Genomic DNA, 27542 nt, shown 5'->3' on the forward strand with positions numbered 1-27542 from the left:
ATCTGAGATGTGACCTTGATCATATCGTTGAAGGAACCTGAGACTTGAGCCCATTGCTTGTCGAGCTCCTCCTGGATGGGTCTCATTTTCAGGCAGCAGTGAGGGACTAGGGCAATCCAAGAGGACAACATCCCTAGGAAGGACTTCAAATGCCGAACAGAAACAGACTTTTTTTTAACCAGAGGGAGACTGCTAGGTTGCAAAGTTGTTGACGCCTTTCGTGTGACACAAAGGCCTTTGCCAGTTTGGTGTCCAGGATGGCCCCCAAAAACGTCCTGAGTTGAGCGGGGACACATTGAGACTTGTCCATGTTGAACGTGAGGCCCAGATACTGGAAGAGGGACCTGTAAAGTAGAGTGTGTCGGGATGTCAGTTCGAACGACCGTGCCTTTAGAAGGCAGTCGTCAAGATAAGGAAAAATGTGTACGCCTTGTAGACGAAGATAAGCTGCCACCGGTGCGAGGACTTTGGAAAACACTCAGGGTGCATAACGAAGGCCGAATGGTAGGACTTTGAATTGGAAATCTCTCCTGGCCACTCTGAATCTGAGGAATTTTCTGTGTCTGGGCACAATAGGAACATGAAAATAAGCATCTTGAAGGTCCAGTGTGGTCATGTACTCTCCTTGGGACAGTAAAGGAAGGACCTCCTGAAGAGACAACATGCGGAATGTTTGCTTCTTGATGTATTTGTTTAGGGCGCGTAGGTCCAGAATAGGGCGCCATTCTCCCGACTTTTTTTGTATAAGGAAGAACCTCGAATAGAATCCTCTGCCCCTTTGTAAGTTCGGAACCACTTCGATCGCGCCTTTTCTCAATAAGATTTCTAGTTGACCTAAAAGTTCCTTCAGATGGGCAGGAGGAGGACCTCTGGGTGGAGAATTGGGAGGGATCTTTACAAACTCTAGAACGTGCCCCCTGCGCACAATATCTAGAACCCATTGATCGGTAGTAATCAGTGACCATTTGGAGTAGAAACGGGAGATTCGACCTCCAACCTTTGCGAGGGTGGGAGGCATCAAGGATGGCAGATGGAAAAAGTCATTGTTTCTTGGAGGAATCCCTTCCTCTATAAGAGGATTTACCTCTGTACTGTCTGTAAGATACAGCTGGTGGTTGTCTGTACGATTGTTGATTCTGGGAGGAGTAACGTTGTTGGCTTTGAAAAGAATTGTATTGTCGATATTGATTGGAACCTCCCCGAAAGGAAGAGGAGGAGCCACGACCCCTCGCACCCCGAAAGGGCTGTTTTTTTAAATTGAAGTGTGCCAAGAGCACGAGCAGTCTCGGTGTCCTTCTTGATCTTCTGAAGGGCATCATCGATGTGTTGGCCAAACAGTGATTCACCATCATAAGGCATGTCCAATATTTTCGTCTGCACCTCTTGACGGAAAGAAGTGGCTTTTAACCAGTCTTGCCGCCTGAGGACAGAAGCACCCGCCAGTTGTCGGAAACCAGTAGAAGACACGTCAACAGCACAATCAATCTCCGAGGAAATCCTTTCCCCTTCTTGAAGAACCTTCAGCGCTTCTGCTTTAGAAGGTTCTGATGGTAAATCTACAAGGGAAGCAATGTCCGACCACATGTGTCGGTCATAACGGCTGAGGAAAGCTACAGAATTGGCCGCTCGGACCGTAGTTGCCGCCATAGTGGAGAATTTCTGATCAATGGCGTCAAGGCGTCTCTCCTCACGATCCGGAGAAGCCGATACTGGAGACGAGGGATTCCTGGCACGAACTTGTGCTGCTTGAGTAATAATGGAATCAGGTTTCGGCTGTGCAATAAGACAAGCAGGCGAATTTTCTGGGGCTTTGTATTTTTTATCTAGTCGTGGCAGGACAGCAGGAATAGAATTAGGGTGTTGCATGAGCTTGAGACTCTCTTGCCAAATAAAATCAATGATGGGAATAGCACGCACTTGTTTCTGTGGCTGATCTTTAAAGTCATACAAGAAACAATCCTCCTCTCTAGTGACCATAGGGAGGTGAAATCTCTTTGCCGGCCTTTCCATGATGACATGAAATCCACCTATGTCCACCGGTGGAGAATCAAGAAGAGCTGGAGCGGTGGGGGACGGCTTTTGAATCTGATAACTGTCCCATTCCGCGAACAGGGATCTATCATCCAGCTCACCCTCCTCTCTGTCATAAACATCATCATCATCCTCCTCAATGATATAAGGAGCATCTTGGTGTGGTAATCTGGACGCCGAAGTAGAAGGCGTAGAAAGCGGTTCTATAGGAAGCGGAGGTGGAAGAGGCACTTGTGGTGCTGGAGAAGCCTGGACTGAGTTTGGAAAACGTCTGTAATAGTCATCCAGCATGAATTGAAGGTTGGAAATAAGGGACATAGGCATCTGCGCCATAGGAATATCGGTGCAGGCTGGTTGGCACTGTCTGAAAAGTCCTCACATTCCTGGTTGTCCTCAAAATCCTGACATTTAATTAGAAGCTCAGAGAGACTGCGAACAGCCCTAAATGTGTCATCCTCCTCCGATTCATCGTCACCAGCGTCAGAAGAGAACAGTTCCAATGGAGGATGAGAAGCAGTTTGGATTGGCGCCAAGGTATCCAAAGAAGACCGTCGCCGTTGAAGCAGAGAACCTGAAGACTTCAAAGGAACCAGATCCACGGATGCAGCTGTTGACGCTGTCGCAGTCGATGAGAGAAGTTGCCGTTGCGCCATCGTCGACGAAGCCGCCGTCGACGAAGCCACCGCAGACAAAGCCACTGTCGACGAAGCCACCGCAGACTAAGCCACTGTCGACAACGAAGCCATTGCCGTCATCGTCGATGAAGCTGACCCTTTCGTTGACGAGGAAATGCGTAGCGATGAATGCTTCTTCTGCTTGTTAGACGCCGTCGACGAAGTCAAAGGAACCTTAGACGACAGAGGCCTCACCTTCACTGACGTCGACGGTGATGTCGCTGGCGACAGAATCATAGCCGGCATCATAGACGAAGAAGTTGAAGTCGTCCTCGTAGAAGCGACGACAGCAGTCCTCGTCGACGGAAGCGACGACGAGCTCGTCAACGAGATAACCAGCTTTTTAGGCAAAAACTGCTCAGATAGAGTCTTGGACGCCTGAGAGTCAGATCTCGGGGGCGTAGAGGGTGTAGATAGACTCTGAGGGGCAGGAGACACCCCTTTTGAAGTTGAAGGCTGGTCAGTGGACTGGACAACATGATGTTTCTTTGCCACCTTAGTCTTAGGAGAAACCTTCTCCGACTCACTGGCTCTCTTCAAAGATGAAGTAGTCCGGACTGAGGAAACACTCTCCACATCTGATAGGGGGTTATCCATAGTCTTCAACTTCTGTAGCCACAGAAGGAGACGCCCCTCCCTGTCCTTAAGGGTCTTTTGAGAGAAAGTCCTGCAGATTTTACAATCCTTTACCTGATGTTCAGGGTAGAGGCAATAAATTCACTTCTTATGAGGGTCCTCAGAATGAAGTCGCTGTTTTCCACATGTCCCACAATGTCTGAAAAGGGACTTCTTGGTTGTAGACATGATAAAAAAAATGTTCTTTGAGAAGAAAAATGAGAAAAAACTAAGCAGAGCTCAGGGAGACTCCCTTCACACGATGTGCGGTAGAAAATCTGAGGGCCTGAGCCTCTGAGGAGAACATTCTGGAGGGTGCCAACGACTGATTGGCTGGAGTTTGGACTATTCACAATGACTGTAATATGTTATAAAAGTGATAAGTTTTTTCTATCTAATAGCTCTATGATTCAATGCTACTCTATGGTTTTTTCTAACCTATCTATGGTTGTGTTATTGCTACATTGCTAGGTTATGTACCGTGGGATGTGAATCTATGAAAGACACCCCAATACTGGAGAATTTGTTACTTTTTGACAATATCCGCCAAATTTTGTTTGGCATCCAGAGTGGCTGGGTGTTCAGGAACTTTCATCATATAAATAACCTTTTCTTGGCTCAAGGCCAAATCTCCTGTCTCAGTAACAGCTCCATTAATTTTTCTAATTGAGGATGTAGAGCAGTTTTCAGCATCATACCAGGAGGACCTTCCACTTCAGAACATAAATGCTTTGTGTTGACATGACAATCTTGTATCCCCCTTGAAGCTGATGGCAGTAGCACATTTTTGGGCAAGCTGTGGAGTACTTAGTGTTCCAGTGGCCTCTCACGGTGGAGAAGTGTAGCTCACTGGTTAGAGGAGGCATACCCTGAAGCAGAGGTCAGACCTGGGACCAGGGTTCAATTCCAGACGTGGCAGGGTCCGGAGCCCAACTGTCCACGGACTCGATAATTCTCGCTTCGGTGCCCACTCTAAGCACGAGTTCACACTATGCAGCTCTGGGCAACAAGCTTGCTTAATCTCCACAACGGCCCCCCCGCGGCGGGATGCCTGGCTTTCACCTTGGGGATGCCCAGTACGGGAAAAACCAGGACGGGTTCCCAATGCAAGCGCCAAGATGCCCAAGGGTAAGTTGAGCGCTATATAAGAACACATAATAATAATAATAATAATAATTCATGCTTCAAGTATTTGCATACAATTAAACTCACCTTGTCTAGTGCAGGTCTAATGATAGACCTGGCTCTTGAAAATCATTCGGATTTGGGGCGGAGCTAGCCGGCGGCGATGGCGGACGCGTGAGTGCGGAGCTCCTCGCTGATGCCCTCTCATGATCCGTCCAACGATCCTTCCCCACGACACTGCCTAGCTGGGAACGCGGGGGAATCCTTCCTCTCCTGAGCGGTACCGCTTGTGGTGCCCCCCCCCAACTGAATTGGGGGCCGAGTGCGCTGCTGCGCACGCCAAAGCTGTGACTTGCCGCCGCGGCCGACATCCCCGGCCTCTCCTGGAGGCGTGCGTGCTGTGGCGATATTGAAAGTGGTCCCGCTGGAGCGGGCCTGTCCCTGGACACCTCGCCGGATGACGCTACCGCGGGGCAGTCGACCCCGACAGACGGTGCTGGCACATACGACCCTGACGGCAGCGCAGCGGAGCTCCTGGGCGCCTGGAGAGCCGGGCCGGGAAGCGGGACGTCCGTGACTGACGGCTGTGGGGTGCCCGGTGGAGGAGTCCCTGGTAGCGTCCCGGGGCCCCGGAGACCAGCTGTGCTGTGTGTGGTGACGACGCTAGCTGTGGGGGCTCTACGGAGGTGGTGGCCGTGTTACCCCCTCCCCCCCCCCCCGATCTCGGCAGAGACTGGAGACCGCCCCGGGTGGCGCGAAGAGCCCGGAATTGCCCTCTCGGATGAGCCCTTGCCTGCAACACTGAGGTGCCTGGGAGTGGTGGAGAGACTTGGCCTAGTCGCGGCACAGCGCACCGGAGGCAGGTGCGTGTGCCGACGCGGTGGGCGCTGTGGTTGCTGAGGTCAGACGGCTGCGGGCTGTCCCCCGGCCGGCGCCGGCCTGTACCAGTGGGTGTACCCCACATACGAGGAGTTCCGGGGTCTGATAGCCTCTAGGGCCTGCGGTTGGTGCCCGGACCTTGGGGAGAGCCGGACTCGGACTGCCACCATGGGGAAAACGGACAAGTCGCAGCCTAAACTTTCCTTCGACCCTCGCAGGGCGAAGGGGCCGGCCGCAGGGGAGGCGGAGGCGGGCGGCCCTGCCGCGGGGGGTGCCGCGGGAGCGGACATCTGAGAAATGCTGGTGGCGATGGAGAAGGGCCTTCAGGGCAGCCTCACGGCAATCGACGCTAAGCTGGATGCGCTCACTTACCGGATGGACCGCATGTCGGAGCGCGTGGACAAGAACTCGGAGCGCCTAGACATGGCGGAAAAAAAGAGTATCCCACGTGGAGGACGCGCAAACGGAGTGGGACGCGGACAGGAAGCAACTCAGCAGACTGCTGCAAGTCATCCAGGACAAAGCGGAAGATTTAGAGGCCCGCTCGAGGAGATCGAATATCCGCATCACGGGGGTTGCGGAGACAACGCAGACCGGGAGGATGGAGCTATTCGTGGAGAAGCTACTGCGGGCCCTGTTGGGGGAGGATGTGTTCTCTCCCATGTTCGTGGTCGAAAGGGCGCACCGCTCGCTGGGGCCGCGCCCGAAACCTGGAGCACCGGCGAGGCCTATAATTGCAAAATTGTTGAACTACAGAGACCGGGACGTGGCCCTGCGGGTGGCCAGGGAAAAGGGCAAGCTCCAATTCGAAGGTATGGACATTTCCATTTTCCCCGACTTCACGGCCAGGGTGCAGGACGAGCGCAGGCAATTTGCCCCATACAAAAAACAACTCAGAGAATTAGGCCTGGACTATGCGATGCTCTACCCTGCGAGACTGCGGATCAACCGGCAGGGCCGTTCCCACTTCTTCACAGATCCGAAGGAGCTGCAGCGATCATTGAAGGACTGGTCAAAGGAGCAGCGGAGCGACCAGCGCAGCCACAACGACTCCACGGACGAGACCTCACGTCTGGAGGACCAGGACTAGCCCGGGGTGGATTGCCGGACTCCGGGTACAAAGGGGTGGGCTGCCTTTTGCCTGCTGAGTGGGGGGTTGATTGTGGCCTGGACAGCGGAAGGGACATTGGAGCTATCCGACTAGCTGAGTTTGGTGCGGCCACCCATGGCGAAGCCGTTGCTGCCTCCCGGTGAGATTTTTCTGATATCTTGGCCTAGTGGGAGCCTTGGGGGCCCGGTGGTTTAGATATAAGGGGCGGCGACACGTGGTGCCTGCTCGGAGGTTGACATGCGTAGTCTGGCTCCTGGGGTCCTGGGAGGCCCCCCCCCCCTCGGGGCGAGATATGTTCCCTGCTTCCCTGACTCGGATGAGTGTTTCCCCGGGGTGGGGGGCTGGCGGGCGGCGCGGCCTGAGTGTGCTCGTTGCACGTAGTGTCTGCCCGGGTTCCTCGAGGGAGTGATCAGAGTTTCTACCCGGGTGCCCAGGGGTAGTGGCGACGGGGCCACCCACGTGGGGTGGTGTACGAGGGCAGGGCGAGGTGGGTATGCTTTGCCCGGAGGCGCTACCTAATTGGGAGTATTCGGCGCCTGGCAATCTCTGCCCCCACGCTGCGGCTTTCGGTGGTCCCTGCTGGGGCTGCTAGGGGCAATGTTACTGAGTGATGTTTGTGGTTTAGAGGGGTGGGGGGTGGGAGTGGGGTCCTGTCTGGCCAGGTTGGGGGGAGGTCGGCTGTGGGTGGGGGGGATTGCAGTTGGGTGGGGGGGGGGGGGGGGGGGAGATCTTGAAATGTGGGGTGGAGGGGTACACGACGCGCTGCGAGACCGGTGTTTTGATTTGTTTCTGGCATATTGGGGGTGGAGGACTGAGACTCGCCTAGTCTATGACCACCTGAGTAGAATCCCCCCTGTGAGCACGGATGCAGTGTGGATGTTGCGATGGCTGCCCCTGGAGTGGTGAATGGTGAAAGTGATGCTGGCACTCTCAGAGCGCTTACCTGGAATGTCAGAGGGCTGAATGACTTCCGTAAGCTCCGGAAAGTGCTCAACTATTTCCGCAGGCACCGCATTGACCTAGCTCTAATACAGGAAACGCACCTTCCCCTTGGGAGTAAAATGCTTTCGGCACGAGGCCTGGCGGGCAACAGTGTGGCGGCCGGCTTTACAACGCACTCCCGGGGGGTGGTCACTTGGGTAAACCCGACCTCCAAATTGAAGCGGACGGTGCTGGAGGCTGACCCTCACGGGCGGTATTTACTCGCTAGGTGTACAGGGCAGGGTCATGACCTGGTGGTGGTTAACGTGTATGGTCCCAATTTCGACAATCCAGAGTTTTACGGCATGCTGGCTGCTCTTTGTAGGCCATACGCCCCTGCCAGAATGGTGTGGGGGGGGTGACCTCAATTTTATATTCGACCCGTCGGTAGACCGCTCATCGGGGACGGTGCGGCGCCCAGCAGCTGCGGCCATGCATATTCAGGCTGAGATGACGAGCTCGATCTGGTTGATGCCTGGAGGCATGGTCACTCGGGGAGGGGAGGCTTCACGCATTATTCTGCGCACCACGACGTGCACACTAGAATGGACTACTGGTTGGTGTCGCGTTCCCTGCTGGCGGCGTTTAGGGGGTGCATTGTGCTCCCCCGTACGCTGTCGGATCACTCCCCACTTCTCCTAACTTTAGACTCCCCGATTAGGAGGATACCTCCGTTCACCTGGCGCCTGCCGCCCTATTCGTTGTTGGACGAGGTTTTCAGAGGGGAGCTGGCGGAAGACATAGAAGCGTTCTTCGATAAGAACCTGGGCTCAGTGCAGAGCTTCCAGACACTTTGGGATTCGTTCAAGGCTTACATTCGCGGCATGGCTATGGCCAAACACTCTAGTGTCCTTAAGTGCATCCGACTGCGAATGCGGTCCATTGAAACGCAGTTGACGCAGCTTGAACAGCAACGGCTGCGCTCTCCGGCAGCCGGGGTCGAGACTAGGATTAGTGAATTGGTCACGGAATACAACAGTGAAGCAGACAGAGAGGTGAAGCACATGGGCAAGTATGCAACCGCCCGTACCTACGGGGAGGGTGAGCGTCCGGGCTCGTTGCTGGCGAAACTACTGCGTAATAGCAGACGGCCCCTAGTGGTGGAGGAGCTCGTCACCCCTGCAGGCACAGTCCTCACAGACCAAGAGGAGATTGTGGCTGAATTCAGGGAGTTCTATGCCGACCTCTATTCCTCCAAGTCGTCCCAGATGGAGGAGGAAATAGATGATTACCTCAGCTACATCAAAATGCCCTTCTTGTCGAACTCGCAGAGGGAGTTTCTGATGCTGCCCATACAACAGGACGAGATCCGGGAGGCACTGGGGGGCATGCGGTCGAGCAGTGCCCCAGGCGCTGATGGGTTGACGGTGGCCTTCTACAAAGCATTCCTAGACTTGCTTCTACCGCACCTGATCACGCTTTTTGATGAGATAGGCCAGGAGGGGTGCATGCCGGACACTATGAGAGAGGCACTACTTGTTACGGTTCTGAAACCCGGGAGGCCCCCAAACGTCTGCGGGTCCTACCGACCCCTTTCGTTGCTCAATGTGGACGCCAAGCTGTATGCTAAGGTCCTGGCCACGCGCCTGGCTCTGCTGGTGCCGGAGCGCGTGGCCCCAGAGCAAGCGGGCTTTATCCCATCGAGGAACCTCACATATAACATTCGTACGGTACTGGGAGCCATGCAACATGTGTGCCAGGATTGCAGGGCTCTAGCGCTTTTCCTGGACATGGAGAAAGCATTCGACTCTGTCGAGTGGCCATTCATGGTGCGTGTCCTCCGTAAGGTTGGGCTGGGTGAGCCCTTCTTGCAGATGTTGGGAGCTTTGTACCAGCGCCCCACTGCTAGGCTGCGTATCAGGGACCAAGTCACGGACGCTTTTGACATCGGCAGGGGCACTCGGCAGGGCTGCCCCCTTTCCCCGCTCCTATATGCCCTGGTGGCGGAGCCTTTGGCCTGCGCTATCCGAGAATATCATAGATATGATGGCATCTGCTTCCCCACCTATAAGATTGGCATTTCAACATATGCTGATGACACCCTCCTGTATGTCAGGGACCCGGAGGTGAATCTTCCCTCCATTCTCAGGGAGGTGGTCAGATTCGGGGCGCTGTCTGGCCTTAAGGTTAACTGGAGTCGTTGGCGTTCCCTCTGTCGCCGGTGACGCTGCCGTTCCCCATGGAGTACCCCCTGCAGTGGACAACAGACTTGATACGGTACCTGGGGATTCAGCTGCACAGAGACCCGGAGGTGATCCTTCGGGAAAACTATGGAGTGGCATACAGCAAGTTAGGAGAGGACGTGGAGACCTGGAATAGGCTCCCCCTGACATTGCTGGGCAGAATAGCAATCATGAAAATGGTAGTCCTGCCGAGATTCCTGTTCCTGTTCAATAATATCCCGATTGTGCTATCCAAGGCGTTCTTCAAGCAGCTAAAACAAACGCTTATTGCCCTTGCCTGGGGTGGCAAGCAGCCTAGAGTGCGATGGGAGGTGTTGACACTACCGTACGAGCTGGGGGGACTGGGGGCGCCGGACTTGGAACGGTACTACCGAGTCGCGCAGGCGGCGCATCTACATACGTGGATTCATGCTGACCCGGGGATCCCTCACGTGATCCTTGAGAAATTGTTCGCGGACCCGCTGCCCTTGCCGGCGATTGCCTTTCAGCAGGTGGATCATAGGGTGGGCAGCCTGGACTCCCTTAAGGCCACGACTCACGCTTGGCGGGAGTTGGCGACAGCCCGGGGCAGCGAGATTTTGTACTCTCCGTTGTTGCCTGTGGAGTGGGCGGTGTGGCTCCCCCCGCTGCGAGAAAAGGGTGTGATACGGGCGCTGAGCAAGTTGGGCATTTCGCGGATGGAGGATCTGTTCGTTAACGGGGTGGCCAAGACGTGGGACCAGCTTGGATCGGCGCCGCCGATTCCCACGCCACTACAGCGATTTCAGTTCCACAGAGTGCGAGCTGCGCTCTCGGTCATTCTGGGGCCGGGGATGGCGGAGCCCCCGGAGGTTCTGGAACTCACCTATGTAATAAAGACCGCGGCGTCTGCCAAGCTGGTCACGACACTCAAACGACTGGGGGATCAGCATATACCGCACCGGTGCGGCGCGGCGAGACTTGCATGGCAAACGGACCTCAGCATGGAGATCACAGATGATATGTGGAGGTACTGCTGCGCCAGCACCAAGACGGTCTCATTAAATGGCCGGCACCGATTGGTGCATTTTAAATTCTTGCAGCGCGTATATTACACCCCGCAGAGATTGCATAGGTATGGGCTGCGTCAGTCTGCGGAGTGTGAGCGCTGCCACTACCCGGAGGCAGATTTCATGCATATGGCCTGGCGCTGCCCGGGGGTCGCCAGGTTCTGGGCAGAGGTTTTCCGGGAGCTCAGTAAGATACTGGAAGTGGAGATTCCCCCTAGCCCCGCTTTGGTGTTGCTGGGGTACTCTCGACCCCTCAAGCCGGCACTGCGTCGACTAGCGGACATTGCACTGTTAATAGGCAGGAGAGTGGTGGCGATTTGCTGGATGAGAGGACCTCTGCCCACCAAAAAGCGATGGGCCAGCGACATGTTGTATTGTAGTACGCAAGCTGAGATATACAGCGAACTGCTTCCGCCTAAAAGCCGCCCCAAGAATTTTTGGGGGCTGTATAGCGCGTCGTTGAAGCCAGGGGACCCTGAGGTGGATAGTCAGGGGGGGGACACAGAATGTAGAACCCAGTGGGGGCGTGATAGCGGGGGGAGACGCTGACCTCGGTCGTGAAGCCGGGGAGAGGCGCCTGGGAGGCACGTAGTAGTACAGAATGGTAGAGAGCGCTGCATGCGGAGAGTGCGGATAGCCGAGTTCCTAGATCGACTGGGTCGGGTTCCTGACTGGACCATATTAGGGGTGAATGCGCTGTCAGGATGACTGTAGACCGACTGAGGGTGGGCACTTTGTCTATGCGTGCCGGGATGGCGGGACGACAGAAGCGTGCGAGCATTTCAGAGACACGGGGGTTCGGCGGTGCGTGTGTGGGGTGGGAGGGGGGGGTTAGTGTAACAGTTGGAGCTTTCAGGGGCTACGCCAGAGATGTGGGTTGTGGTGGGCGCGTGGGTGCCTACGAATACCGCGGCCACACTATCGTAGAGCGGGGAGTCTGCCACAGATCCGGCTGTAGCCGAGACATTGCTTGGGTGCTATTAATTTATTGACGGTGGGAACGCCGCCGGTCCTCCGGGATGTCGGCTAAATGGCTGTGTAAGTGTGACCTCTACTCCCGGCACGAGGACTTCCCCCACCCTCTGCGTTGCAGTACGCCCGAAGGGCGATTGTTCCTGTATTGCTCCTTTGTGTTAATAAAGGTTTTTTGAAATAAAAAATAAATAAATAAATAAATAAAAAAAGAAAAAAAGAAAATCATTCGGATTTAAATTAGAAATTTGTTGAGTTTGTGCTTCTGAGATTCAAGACTAGAGGTCAGTCCTATTGGTCAGTTGCAGAGATCTGTTCGCCCGCTGGTTTTGGTCCCTGTGCCATCATCTAAAACATTTTCCATTGTTTACTCCGTGTTTTCAAGGTTTTAGAAAGGAATTGATCATAAACATGAGACTGAGAATTGTTATGGTCCCATAAAACATAAGTAACAACCCAGTGTAAATAGATCTAAGAGTATCGACTCGTTCTATTACCAACCCAGAAAAAGAAATGGAAGGAAGTAATTTGATGCAAATTTTTGGGGACCATTTTATAAGAAACAAAAACATCTTTTGAGAATAAGGCAATTTGAGACTAATACTGTATGTGTCCATGCCTAGCCTGGAATGTGTAAATAAAGAGTTTATATTGAAACTAGTTTTATGTTACTGTGGAACCTTCCCCATCATGTTGAAACCCAAGCCTCTGATATGTGCACAGAGAAGGACTTAGCCTCTGGTTTTCTCTGAGGGGCATGTTGAGCAGCTGGTTTGGGGCGTCAACAGTGGAGTGGGCTCAAAACGTTTCTGTGACGAGAGTGGAACATTGTGGGAGGTGGTATTTGGAGCTGTGAAGGTAGAGAGATAAACTGGGTACAAAACAGTATAATTAGTCTCCATTGTACCTGTTCTTCTGCATAGTGCCGCAGGCGCTAGGGTACTTTATGAAATCTGTTTACATAGGGCTTTCCTAGGACTGCTCCTACAATTGTGAAAACCAGAGCACTTCTCCCCGCCAAACCCTTCCTACTCACCTTGCCATGCCCGGATCTGCCACGGATGATCTCTGGTGCCATATATTCAATGGTGCCGCAGAAGGAGTACGTCCGTTCTTTCTGGGGAGAGAAAGTTAGATAAAAAGGAGTGACACTGTCTATTTACATACTATGCCCTGTATGGATCACCCGCCTAGAAGATGTCCTACTCCACAGACCATCTCCACTATGTTATTATTTCCCTATTGACAATTGGTTGCATAGTATAGGCTGGGGCCGTACTCATTTCCTCATTCATCACAAAACCTCATTGGCCAGGTCACTGCAAAGGAAACTTTACTGTTTATAGGCATAGGGGTGCATGGGTCCCCCGGTGTCAAGAGCCTGTGTGCAACATTCGCCCCAAACATTTGTGCAAACCAGGATATGTTTTGAAAGAAATTATATTACTCTCATTGCACAACCCATTGGCCTTACAAGCCTTAATAGTAACTTCACCCATTCACAAATCTCATGGACATTACGGCAGATGATATCGCACTCTTTTAAAGCCTCTGTGTCTCAACTGTCTCCCTGAGCGCTGCTGCTCACCGGGAATCGTCAAGTGCTACTCCAGACAAACCCTCACCTCTTCGGTGATGAACTCTTTGCTGAGGCCGAAGTCAGTAAGCACTATGTGGCCATCGCTGTCCAGCAGAATGTTCTCCAGTTTGATGTCTCTGTAGATGATGCCAAGCTGAGGGACGAATGTATACAGTAAGTAAGATGGATCACAGCTCTCAAAGTAGCTCAAATATTCAGGGGTTCTAACAACAAAGTCTGAGGGATCCATCATGTTTTCTTTAGTTGAGTTTGGTGTGGTGGGACCAGGTGTCCTGGAAGCTTGCATCTTAGTCCATGTGGGTTTCCCTACACCCAGTTCCCCTATGTCGGTCTGTGCAAATTCCCCTACATGCCATAGTAGGTGGCTGAGTGAGTGAGGTCTGTAGGTCAGACACAGGTAAGACAGGATGACAAGCAGGAGCCTACACACGAGCCCCCCGCCTTCCACAACATCTTTCTGTGCCCAGAGACACATCTTCTGAACCTGAAGCAATACCGAAAATGAATGGTACTTACAAAGGGTTTGCAGGAGCTGATCACCTCAATACCACTATAGTCTCATTACAAATTAATATTATGGGGTGTAAAGCTCAGAAACCTTAGACAAGAGTCTGTAGTATTCAGCGGGAGAGAGTATAGGCAGAACTTGGTAATGTCTCCATCTCTGCAGCTCTCACTATAGACACTACTTAATGATCCTCTGGGAAAGGACCTTGCCTCACAGCATTGCACAGGCGTCAACCTAGATATGGCGACTGATGAGCATATATTACGGACACCTCCAAATCTGAGAGTGCTAGTTGCACTTCCCAGAGGTTGCGGCTGCTCACACTTCCTACTGTGAAGGCTCTGTTCACACTTCTGGGAACGCTGCCCCCCCCCCCCCACATCAGTCCTCTCCTAACCTTGTGCAGGAGTTCTAGTGCCAGGATGATCTCCCCGATATATATGCGGACCTCTTCCTCCGAGAAATGATCCCTCTGGTATAAGTGGGTGAACATCTCTCCCCCACTGACATAATCTGCAGGAGAAATAGAAGGGGATGAGACAAGGTGCAGCAGGCAGACCAGGAAACAAAAATCTCCCCCAGAACACTCCCCAGCCCCAATTACTCTCCAGAACCCCTTCTATTATGTCAACTCACTCATTGTGTGCAACCGCGGCATTCCTGCTGCCACAGTACTATGGAGCACTCTATTCTCTGGGCCCCCTCTCTCTTTCTCTCCAAAAACCCTCTAATTTATTTTAGCCTTTCAATTTCCAGCTCTTCACTACTTAAACTGACTCTTTCCTTACTGGAAAAGCACTTTTTTTCCCTTTTGGCCCATCAAGCCCCTTACAGAACGACTTCATTTTTTTCTTTTCCTTGCTCTCCAGGTTTTCAAAGAGTCCTCCTGCCTCTTGCGCTCTTCAGATTCCCATCTTCACTCTCAGCCTTTATTGCTGCCCTCAAATCCCCTCTTTACTTCCTCTGCTCGGTCAGCTCTCCAGTTCCCCTTCTAGTCCCCCCGCACAACGATCTCCATAACCCACTCACTTCCTTCTGACTCTTCCTCTTCACATCCCTTTCTGGCCTTTCCACCCATTGCTCTCAAAATACTTCTGTTTTTATCCTCTGCTCTCTAGAAATCCTCCTTTCAGTCTGCCCCATTCATAATCCTCCTTGTGCCCTGCACCACCCCATTCTCCAGAGTCCCTACTATTCAACATCACCTCAACAAAATTAGCGCTCCATAATCGATTTCACGCCCTAGCCTCTGATATTCTCTAGAGCTCACTCTTTGCCTTCGGCATTTCTCGCTTTCCAGAACCTAACTTATTCCCACTGGTCCCTCCTCTTCTCAAGATCATTTCCATTTCAACTGCCACAAGCTCTTTAGAGAGTCTTTTGGTTTCTCTTTCCCTCCAGCTTTCCAGAACCTGCTTTCTATAATCATCGCCCCCTCATCCAAACCTGCAGAACTTCTTCCCCTTTACTCCTTTGCATCTTCTATGACCCACCTCTATTGCTCCTACCAATTATTTTTCTGGAACCACCACAATTTTTCCACCCTTTTCCTAATATTTATTTTAGTTTGCCCTTTATGGCTCACCGAGGATTAGGTGCAGTTTGGAGTCAGTCTGGAAGGCATAGTGCAGTGTCACAAGGAAGGGAGAGGTGCGGATGTGCTCCAGCACAGCACGCTCCGTGCGGGTGTGCTCCGTGGTCTTGGCCTTCTGCACGATGGCTGCCTTCTTCAGCACCTTCATGGCATACAGCTTGCCTTGGTCATGACCGCTGGTCTTCCTCACAAGAAACACCTTCCCATAAGCTGCGGGGAAAATTAGCCAGAAAACCAAAAACACAACGGTGAGACTGCTTGAATTCAACTCAGCCACTTCCAATACTCTGGCCCGCATAAGGGTCCTTTTTTTTTCTTGTCTACTCCAACACTATGAACAAGGACCAACCATATCTAAATCAGTTTGGGCTCCGACCCGAAAGTTCAATCCAGTCCAAACTTCTAGAGCGCGTTCCCGCAGAATAGCAACCACAGACATGTTTCGGCCTTGCTAAGCTCATCAGTGAGATGCCCCTTGTGTTTTTTTGGAAGTGGAAAATTAGAACATGCATGTGCCACAAGGGACACACCCCACACTCAAATACCACACATTTGCTAGTACCAGCATCAACTGTGGCTGAAAAACAAAAAGCAACAATGCAATTCAAAGAGGCCATGACGTATTCTTGGAGTTAAAGTTACCTTAAATATTTACAGTGCAAATAGCCCATCTTTTACATAAAAGTGATAAACACTAGTAAAAAACCAACTAAACATAGCTAGAGAAAATCCAGCACTTCAGATGGTCAAATAAATGGATTACACGGAGCGTAAGCAGAAAGATCAACAAATGACCAGCACCGACTGCTGACGGCACAAATGTAACTCCTACATTACATTATAACACTCACCTCCAGTGCCCAGGATCTTCAGAAGCTCGAAGTTCTCCATGCCAACCTTCTCCTCATGCCCGGTGAGGTTTTCTGATGAGAGACAGAGAAATACAATGTATTGGCTAAGTGAGAGTCAACAGGGCTGTGCCCCAGCACAGGGCAGCCACAGCGGTCAACAAAAGGCACACACTGTAGCTCAAACTGCAGTACTGCTGGACCGGTCTCATCACAGCTCTCAGACACACATCTCGCGTTATAAGACACAGCAGCATCTTTCTCCTGGTGCAGACCTGTATCACCTGTGTCAGATTGTAGCAGAGCACCACCTACTTCATATTACAGCGCAGCACTACAGACAGTCTTGTTACATTAAACTGCATTGCTCATCTCGTGGTCTTATGCACCTAGATTACTTGTTGTATGTTACCACACAGCCTCACTACACAATAGCACAACACACATCTCATTACACAGCACAGCTTCAGCCTTAGGTATATCACTTTACTGCATCGCCTTTCTCACCTGTCTTGTTACAGCAATATATTATTACCTGTCTCGTTAAAGTAATAAATACATCATTTGTCTGGTTACAGCCATACATCACCTGTCTCGTTACAGCGATGTACTACTGGTCTTATTACAGCAGTGCATCATGCCTTACAACTGTAGTGCACTGCATGCTTTCTTACAGAAGTGCATGAACTGTCTCACTACAGAATTTCAAAACCTGTTTCAATAAAGTCCAGACCTTGCGTAGTGCAGCACAGCATCATTCTTATTACACAGTATTACACTGCTTCACCACACCATAGCACCAACAACCCCATTACACAGCACTCCAGTGCTTGCCTCTAGAAGTAGCAGTACATCACTAATCTCGTGTGACGCTCCTTGTTTCATTAAAGCAGGTTATCCCCCGTCTCCTTAAAGCAGTATATCACCTGTCAGTGTACTGCATCACTTTTTTTTCTTTTTTCTGAGTTTTTTTTATAGCGCAAACTTGACTGGAAGGTATCAGAGCGCTTTACACGAGACCAGTTGCATTACACAAGGACACATTAATTTTTTTTGTTAGGCACAAGGAGATTAAATGATTTGGTCAGAATCACAGGATGTTGAGCGTCGTTGCTGAGACTTGAACCCGCTCCCCAGATTTGAGGTTGACCACCCTAGCTGTTAGGCCACATCCTCTGTATACCACTGTTCTGCAATACTAGCAATGTAATCCAGTAATGGATTACAAAGGGAAAAGAGGGCGGAGGCAGCACCTTATAGCACTGTGCAGATCTTTTGGTAAATGAAGATAGTAGGCCAACTTTAGTGACTTACTAACAATGTGCACCCATTGAACGACTAACGCGTGCTCTAGTTCTGTACCATGACCTATGATGTCCACGTGCAATCTAAACCCATGGACGCGGTCAGAAAACCCCCACAGCCCAAACACGTCCTTTAATACTGCTTAGTCCATTATTTTACACTACACAGTTTTCTGTAATCTCAAAAAAGGTAAACCTCTCTTGCAACTGTTAATAATAGGAAATTGTGTATTAAAAGTAGAATTGTATGCACTGACAAGGATTGCTATAATGCAGCTGAAAAATACAAAATGGAAAATGTAAATGAATTTAAAAATCAGTATACCTGAACCCATATGACCAGGTAGAGCAGGGAGACTCCATTGTTACATAATGAAAACTCGGTAACGAGTTTAAAAAAAAAGAAATTTGATACATCAATCTTTCATCAGTATTGTCGCAACAGTGCGCAACTCATATTGTAAATAAGCAGCTGCACTGTACCATGTGTTCAAGGCTGTAACTTCAGGGGGGTGTTTAAGGTGGTACATCCCCCTAATAAATGCATTTTCTGATAAATAGTTGGATCCAGGTGCTTTCAGTCGGGTATTGTGAGTTGTCGGCCGGATTTCGCCGGGGATTTTTACACCCCCCCCCCCCCCACACACACACACACACACACACACACACACACACACACACAGACAAAAACACCCCCACACACTCCGTTTTGAATGTCCTCAGACGACTGGTTATTTTACAAAATATTGTGTTTTCTCTTAGCAGTCCAACCAGTCCTCCTTCGTCTCCCCTTCCACTGCCCCTTAGGCCCATCTCATGCACTCTGCTTGTCCTAGAATGGGTTCAAACATTATATGAAAGTCTGATTGTCGGAAAATCTGACTCTCCCCCTCAATCTTACTGACACACAGGGGTGGGTCTTCCGCTGAAGCGGAGGAGCGTCACCAAACTGCTTTCAGAGCAGTGCAGAGGAAAAATAAAATGATAATACCGGGACGTTATCATTTACTTTTTTCTGTTCCTAGGTGCGGAGAGGGCGGGGCTGGCCAGAGCAGGGGCCAGGGGGCGGAGAGGTGAGCACACTTTTAGTGGACATGACTGTTTGGCCAGCCGTCTTGACCCGTCCAAACAGTCCGGTGCCCTTTACACCTTACCCACCAGGCTGCATTACACAGCCTAGTGGGAGAACATGCCAACATTTCCTGTCTCCATCTGAGCGCCGAACCACGGCGCTCAGACCAATCACAACGCTGCATTGCAGCGTTGTGATTGCTGGGGAGCCTGGGTGTTTCATTCAGCAATGGGGAGAGGCAGGGGAGAGGCAGCGGCGAGGCAGTGGCTGGTGGCACGAGAAGAAGGTAAGTTTTCTTTTTATTTATTTATTTTCTACCCAAAACCCGCCCCCGTTCCCTCCCCCCACCCCTCCTTTCTCCCTTAACCCCCTCCCCACCACCACCGTTCCCAACCGGCCGCCACTGCTGACACAGCTATACTACACCCCTGCAAATGCCGCAGTTTGATCGGTATCTGGCCAGTCGATATCTACTCGGGAGATTCTCAGCTAGTACCACACATCATGTGTCAGCCCACATATCACTACACCATCTTCCCCAAGCAGCTGCCTGGAGATACCACAGCACTCAAATGAAGAACTAGTGCTCACTCAGCTCAAAGAAGCCACCTGCACTGGCCGACAGGCTGCCGCAGAAGCCAGATTTAAGACCATGAACCCCCTCAATGCTTATTTACTTCATTCTGCTCCACAGGAAAGGATTTCATTTCAAAAAGCTCTTATTCCAGCAACGCGGTATGCAAGAGCGCCTTACGTTTGTGATGAATATAGAATGCTTGACTCTGCTTGTTAATTAGAACTCTGCTCTGAAGCTCGCGTTGAACACTGGGGAATCAACCGACAGGCTGCTGTTGGTAGCATGTGAGGCGGTTTCCTCATATAATAGAGAATGAGGTTTGAGAATTTTTAGCAAATGTGTTCTCATTTTAGTTTTCTGGGGCAATACCTGTAAACCCCTCACTTTGTACACTTACTGCTGCCGGCTCTATACTTCAAAAGCTCATATCCCAGCAACATGGCATTTAGGTGTACCTTGCATTTCCCATGGTATACAATTCTGGCACTTAAGCTATTCATTAGAACTCTGTGGTGAAGTTACAATAGAGGAAACACCTCAGGGACTTCGGCTGCTGCTGGAAACACGTTTCACTCAGTAAGTCAGAATTGTTCTCAAATGAACGAGAAAGAGGTGTGTTAATTTATAGAACATGTGCCCTTGTTTTAGCCCCTGGAGCACTAACCACAATTTTCAGGATTTAATTCTGAGAGAAAACCTTTCTCAAAGATGGTTTATCAGTTCCCAGCAGAGGGTTAGCATTTTCCAGGAAGAAGTATTCTTAGAGCTCATCACAATACCTAGAATTAGTGTGGTGCTGCCAATAAATAGTTTATATTGTGACTGCAATCTGACATCATTCTTTTCCATGTGCTCTGGGATCCTCAAAACCAGACATTCACGAACCAATATTTTAATAGACAAGAATGTAAGAGCCTCATTACACAAAAAAAAATAATCTAACACATATGCTCCTTATAAACTTCTACCTAAATAGTACCACAAAAACATATTACCTGATGATTAGGTGAATCAGCCCCAAACAATTTAAGGGTTTTGTTTACATTAGCAATATTATCCAAGGAGGAGGGCACTCCTAGGTAGTCATTGACTGTGCAGGAGGGTGGCCCTCTGCTGTGCCTCTGGCATCTTACTCCACCCCAGTCAATAACTACCTAGGAGGGATCGCCTTATTGGTTAACATTCGAATCCAATTGAGGAATAGAACACTCCAAAGGAAAACAAAGTACAAAAAGTGCCGATTAAAATTTGTTTCTAATTTTATTTGACACTTTTTGGACTTTTCGGTTTTCCTTTGGAGTGTGCTCTTCCCCATTTGAATTTGTGGATTGCTTCTGCTAGGTTTGCAGAGGTGCTAAAGGCAGCTGAGTACCGGGAGAATGAGCACTTTATTTTGGGACTTACAAAAGGACTAATTTGGAGTGCGTTGGGTGCCTCCTTTTGGCCAAAGAGGTCCACATTGTATATCCCTTGGATAGTATTGCTGAGCTGTGGCCCGTGCAGGTAAGAGCGGTGGGGGCATTTCAAAGGACGATGAAAAATTATTTAATTTTCCCTCGTCATCGTCTGTCCAAATCCACCCCTTCTCCCGGCCCCACCGCTCTTACTAGCATGGGTCGCGGCTGGTATTGCTTAACTATAAATCCAAGGCCTGTGCACTACCAAGATGTTGAATTTGGGTTGGATTCTAGCAGTCAATATCGACCTAGGAGATTCACAGCTAGTACCGGAAACAAACATCATTATATTATCAAACCCACATCATTGCACTGTCTTTCCCTAACGGACGATCAGGGAGTTCTACCTAAGAGCTAGAATGCTCACCTAGCTCAGAGAACGTGCCTGCACTGGAGACATGCTGAAGGAGAAGATAGCATTGAAACATTCACATCCCAATGCTTTGGCTTGATTTATACATGAAAATGGTTCTCATCTCTCCTGCTGCAAGGTCCTGGAATAAATGAAACCCTCAAAATATGTATTTTCATATGTGTGCATGATATTTTTAAAGTGAACCGGCCAGTTAAAAACTGAATTCAGTTTTCACAGGGTTTTAAAAACAGTGGTCTCATTGCTCTATCGGATTTACAATGTTGCACATTTTAGCTAACTACCTATGAATGCAGCTGTTTATAAGGTGCACATTATTTATAGGCAGTCAATATATCAATTTTAAGCATATGTTTATAATGTCCTTATATTTAATGTACAATAACATAACTTAAGACCGAACATGTTCACACAGGTAGATGTAACGTCTAACGAAAGAAACAAAAGGAAGTAGGAGGAATAAAACTAAAAATGAGTTGTCCAAAGAGCAACATTTTGAGAAGGTCTTATTACCCAAAGGGACCAAATATATAATCATTTTAAATATTAGACGGTCTGTAAAGAGCGTCCAGCGCTTAGCTAAAAACATCTATTCCCATGCATTCAAATGGAAGATCCAAATATCTATATCAACCAAAATGGTATTTTAAAAGTAAGGAGGCATGGGGGTGTGGCAAGGAGGTGAGACACATCCGGCCATCACTCTCTCGAGCCCAACCCTTTGCCCCTGCTTCCATACCTTAGCGAGGGCAGAAAATGGCATCAAGATCCCCACCCCCCCGTCGCTGAGACTGCAGGATCCTGCCATGAGGGCTAGCAGCATGCTGATCCAGGGTGCTATATCCAGTCGACGGTGTAGCGGACCACATGCCGGATGACTGAGAGGGGTGCCGTGGAGATGGCGGAGGTGAGATTAGTCCCGGAGAGAGGGGAGAGGCAGCCGGCTGCAGAGCGATCCACGGACACAAGCTGGGGAGGGCATCAGCAGCTGAGGTGGTCGCGCCTGCCGGGAAGTCGCTGGATTTAGAGTACCCAGGTCACGAGCCTCACAGATGAGGAGAATGCCAGAGGAGTCATGATGGCCTATAGCCGGCCACCCGAATCTGGTACAGAAGGGTAACTTTGTACAGACTTTGCCGCCGTGCAGGGCCTGTGGGGGGATACTGTGAAGCCCTGCGAGCCATGAGGGGGTGAGGAGTGGCCTGTGAGCACAGCAGGGCCTACTTCTCATAGACCGTTAGAGAGTGTATGATTGTCTGTGGTGGATTACACCCCCAAAAGGACATGTGTGTACCTGAAGAAAACACAGTGGTGACCAAATGGACAGTCTCCAAACCTTTGAAACAGATCCGAGGGATGAGCTTCGACAGGACTTTACTGCTGTCTTTACCATGAAGATGGCGGAACTGCGCACTGAACTGGATGCAGGGGGCCAGCGAATCCTCATTGCAGAAAGTCACTTGAGTCCGTGGCAACAACTAAGACTGATATGGTGGACAGATGCGCAGCACTGGAGACCAAACTAACACTGGCAGTCAACACACTGAAGGACTTGAAGAATCGCTTCAGACAAGAGAACTTATGGCTTCGGGGACTCAGTGAAGAAATTTCAGATGCAAATCTAGAAACATTTGTGATGGGCAGGTTATCCTCGTTGCTAGGGGATGGCCATTCCAAAATCTTTTTAAGTAAGTACACTTTTATTGTATAGTTAAATAAAATCACAACAATTTTGGGTTAAAAATAAACAGAGTGCACCTAGGTTCTCAGTTAAAAAGTACTTGATTAACATCACAATTAGCATAGCTCCATAGGATGGGTAATCTGAGCAATGTACCTTGTTTAAGAATACAAAGTGCATAGGTCTGGACAAAACTAGAATATGCAAACAGGATTCTTAAGATAAAATCAAAATCACATTACTTCAAAAATTAATAATCAATGTAAGAAGTTGTTCACAGTACAAAATAAGCAGTGTATACTCTGGTCTGGTTTATAAAGAGGAGTGTGCTAGCTAAAGTTGCCACAGGATGGAATACAATGTACAAAAATAAGAAATTGATACTATCTATGTGCCAAAGTGTACAAAACATGCACTAGCTAGGTTTATGGGAAATATAAAGTACGTTGTGCTATCTAACACTATCACACTCATTACCTCCTACATGCCACCCTGGTACCACCCTCTTCTAGGGATAGATTCAGAGTGCAGAGATACAGCCACGGCCCATGCAGGCAAGAGCGGTGGGGTCGGGTGGGGAGGGGAACAGACTACCACGAGGGAAAATTAAATAAATAATTAATTATCCCTAGTCGTCGTCTGTCGAAATCCCCTCCACTCAGCCCCACCGCCCTTACAGCACGGGCTGTGGCTGCAGAGATAACCAAGGGAAACACATAGTCTGAACTTCGTTTAAGGTATTCTTAAATACCATACTCTTGCTTACCTCAAAGTGCTTTTGCAAGGATTTATCTAACGATAATAAAGATACTAATAATAGCTCTTTTCAACGTTGGTACTAAGCCCTTGCAACTACCCTCCTACCATAAAGAAAAACAAGCTATAATTCAAAGTACATATTACAAAAACTAAAAATTCATGCTTTGAGAATTAAAAACTATTAGGAAACACACAAGCTATTCAGGAGGCGAAATTCTCATAATACAGATGTTAGTCATACCCCAACTATTACGTGGGCGGCCCAGTACGCATAGCAAATGAGGTCATTAAAATCTGATGTTGTTTATGGAGGAGTGCTGTAGCCTGTACTTGCACTAGATGTTGTTTTAAAATGTTCACAAATTTAGCACATCTACTCAGCATCCCAGGGGGATCTGCTATTAAAGCAAATACAAGATGCCTGTGCACAAGTACATCCTCCCCCTGCCAAAAATACCAGTTTTAGCGAGAGTCTTCTTTGCTGATCAAGAACTAGGTAACAGCATAGCAAATGGGCCCATGATTCTTGATATTTGTGGCCTTTCCTGCAAGCACTATCGACACCTGAGCCTGCCCAGTGTGGATTAAAATCCCTTATTGGTAGAGCAAGTAGTCTCATTTAGAGGATTTGGGCCCAAATAGTTGCATCAATGGAGTCAAAAAATAGAATTGTGGTTTTCTCACATGGTAGGAGGCCTTTAGAGGCTGCGCCACCACTGAGCTGTCAACCGCAGTTAAATCCTGTTCCAAAATCTGTTTCAACAGAGTTCTTCATACGGAACCTAAAACGACCTCTCAGCAACAGATACCCAGAGAGGTGCTGATTAAATTCCATTACTTCTCAGAAAAAAAGAAAATCTTTCGACATGCCAAGAAAGGAGAAGAGGTGAGCTTTAAAGACACTTGTGTGAGTTATTAAGACATCTCGCAGTTGACACTTCTGCATCAAGCTGTGTTCCACCCAATCACACAAAAGCTGTGGGAAGATGGTGTCCATTATTGACTGACCTACCATTGCATCTCATTTGAGATTGGCGGCCAGTGGCATCCCTTTGCGGAGGTATGGAAAGCAGTGGCCCTGCTGGGTCCCCACTGGATAATATGCCGGACACTGAGCCAGTATGGGCAGCACAGCTGGTGGGGGGGGGGGGGGGGGGGGTAGGTCGAAGGAGTCTCCGGAAACTGAGGGCCCCTGGTAATGCCCTCGTTTGCGGCCTTCGTTTGTAAGACAGACAAAATAACCAACAGGAGTGACCGTATGATGTTATCCGGTGCCTTGGGCTGCCTAAGTGGTTGACTTCAAGAATGCGTAGGTTGCCCCAGGGGATTAAGAACAGCTCAGACGTCCTTGTTGCCTAGAGGTCCACCTCATAGACCTGAATGAGACCTTTTGCCAGAAAGATGGCAGTGACTGCACTGCTAAATGAGAACCTAGAGTTGCCCAAAAGGCCAACCTGTCACAGTCATATACTGTCCCAGGGGATCAAGAACAGCTCAGACGACCCAACTACAAGATATCAGGAGGCCAGAGGGGGAACCCCCTCTACGCTTTGACGGGAGGTGGCAATTGTGCCCTAGTGGATATCTTTAGTGTGTAACCATGGAAGCTAACCAAGTTGAGTTGACAATGGAGTTTGATGGGGGTGATGGGGAAGCCCTGGTACTCTCTGGTGGTCCGACTGGGTCTTTAGTGTGTAACCATGGAAGTCAACTGAGTGTGTTGACAATATGACATGACGAAGGTGGGGGGAGGCCTGGGTACTCCCTTTGGTGAGCCGACTAGGTCTGGGCAGCCCGGACAGACACAGGGCATGGAGGCCAGCACTGGAGAGGGGGACCTTGCTGCCCCTGATCGAGGGTGTCTGGGACACCCCCTCACATCGATCTGTGGAGGAGGCAATTTACTTAAGTCTAGTTCTGACACAGTTCTGGTCTACTGTTCATGTAAATTCCTGATATCTGTGTAGGTTGGGGGGCGGGAGGAGGGGAGTAATACAGTGTCCATTGCACCACTACACACACCTATCAAACGGGGTGTCATATGGTGAACGCTTAGAACCTGTGACCCAGATATAATCTGTCTACAGGAGACCCACCACCTTTGGGGGGACCAAGAGAGGTTTAAATATACAACATATCCTGTAGTATGCCACTCATTAGCCTCCACTAAGCATTGAGAGGTGTAGCGATCTAAGCATGGGGCAATCTATCAAAGACGGGCAAGTTGTCATATTGGTTCGGACCCTAAAAGAGAGTCCCATTACGATGGCAATGGTGTATGCCTTCAACACAGCACAAGACTCCTTTCACTGAAGTTGTCCTAATGGGAGACGTTACAATTTTTTGCGACTGACCCCCCCTGCAGAGACAGACATACAGGTGCCTTCTCCAAACGCCTCAAGCAAGTCTTGGAAGACCTGGGCCTATGGCGCCTGGAGGGAGAAACATGTGGAGTAACCTGGCTTTACATTTTACTCCCTTGTCTACGGAACTCACTGCCGTAGTGATTATATACTTCTGAGCAACTCTCTCGTTGGGCAGCTTCTACAAGTGGAGACCTAACCAATAGCTGTCTCTGACCACACCTCATCCTAATTGAAATGGACATGTAACAGCAAAAACCTCCTTGGACCGAGTGACTCCAACCCGCCTTACTGAAAGATTGTACTATATGGCAAGACATTAGTGACCGCATTGATGATCATTTTGAATTTATCAAGGGAGGGGAGGTCACCACACCTGGAACTTGGGATACCTTTAAGGCAATCATTAGGGGCCACCTCATTGTGGCAGCAGTTGAATGCACTAGACTCCGCAAGCTCCAGGTCCAGAAATGAAAAAGTGATTCCCAGAGGAAGGACTTGGAGACACTCCGACATCCATCTTGTCATGCCACCTACGTGCTTATTACAGCTCGAGGCCATCTCTGCATGCATCACACTAATAAGGAGGAGATTTCCCTTTTAAACCTTAAAAAAAGCGCATGTCTCCGGGGAGAAGGTGGAAACCCTACTAATGTGCCTCCTCTGCAGCAAGAGGGAGAAGGAATAAGTGAAAGAAATCCTGGACACTAGGAATCACTCATAGAAGAAGCCTAGGAAGTTGATGAATTCTACCGCTTCTACGAACGGCTCAACACCCCCCCCCCCCTTTCCTCAGCACAAGGAGAGACACTTGTGGACCGGATGTGACTGTCGATATTCACAAAGACCCAGTGGGATTCCTTGGAGAGGCCCATCACATCAGATGCAACGCCGGGGCGGCACGTCCTCACAGCACAATTTTATAAAATATAAACAGTTATACCGAAACTTGGCAAAGATCCATTGCGATGTACCTCCTACCACCCGAGAGCCCTCTTTTCCTAGAGGCAAAGCTATTTACGGAAATCCTGGCTACACGCCTTTACTAGGTTATTCCCTACCTGGTGCATCTGGACCAGAGAGGGTTCATTCCATGGCAGAAAACACACAACAATATTAGATCAGCTACCCACCTACTTTAGAAAGCCCCTCTTTAAAACATCCCTGCGATCTTCCAGTCTCTGTATGCTGAGAAGGCCTTTGACATGGTTGATTGGACCTTCCTCTACCTAAGCTTCTGGAGAATGGGTATGGATCCTCAATTCGTACAGATATTTGCCAGCTGCACAAACCCTCCCGGTCAAAGTGGGATTGAACCGATCTCTCTCCCAACCATTCCCTCTCTCCAGAGGCACGAGGCAGGGCTAGCCAGTATCTCCTGTTATTTGGTTTATTTATCAAACTGCTGACTGCCTGATTTGGAAAACTTGGGAAATAATAGGGATAAAGTTTGGCCCTCAAGAATTTGAATTATCGCTTTATTACGATGATGTTCTTTTGACACTGGACTCTCCTGGAATCTCCCTACTGGTAGTGGTGCAGCTACTCGGGGCATCGGAACAGGCCTCGGGCTATAGGATTAACTTTGACAAGTCAGAAATACTCAATCTTACACTAAATAGAGGAGCAGGAGGAGTTGGGGAGACATTTCTTATTCCAATGGGCCAAATCCTTGATAAGTGCCTATTGGTCCGACTGACGCAAAGAGTTTGAGACATATTTCAATCTAAATATCCCCCCACAATTGCGTCTATCGCGGCAGATATTCACTTGTGGAATACATTGATGCTTTTATGGCTGGGTAGAA

The 27542-nt window shown here is 49.6% G+C and overlaps 1 protein-coding gene across 1 annotated transcript in view; it reads right to left on the bottom strand.

Moving 5' to 3' along the window:
* Nucleotides 1-27542, bottom strand: part of RPS6KA4 (ribosomal protein S6 kinase A4) — a 173048-nt gene that overhangs the window by 72900 nt on the left and 72606 nt on the right. Inside the window, exons 2-6 of the mRNA XM_085625976.1 lie at nucleotides 16153-16224; nucleotides 15293-15511; nucleotides 14105-14220; nucleotides 13225-13332; nucleotides 12636-12716 (exon numbers count right to left, since the gene is read on the bottom strand). Coding sequence (XP_085482102.1) covers nucleotides 12636-12716; nucleotides 13225-13332; nucleotides 14105-14220; nucleotides 15293-15511; nucleotides 16153-16224 — 596 coding nt within the window. The remainder of the gene's footprint in view (nucleotides 1-12635; nucleotides 12717-13224; nucleotides 13333-14104; nucleotides 14221-15292; nucleotides 15512-16152; nucleotides 16225-27542) is intronic.

This window comes from Triturus cristatus, chromosome 9, assembly GCF_964204655.1.
Source record: "Triturus cristatus chromosome 9, aTriCri1.1, whole genome shotgun sequence".
In the NCBI taxonomy this organism is placed as follows: Eukaryota; Metazoa; Chordata; class Amphibia; order Caudata; family Salamandridae; genus Triturus; species Triturus cristatus.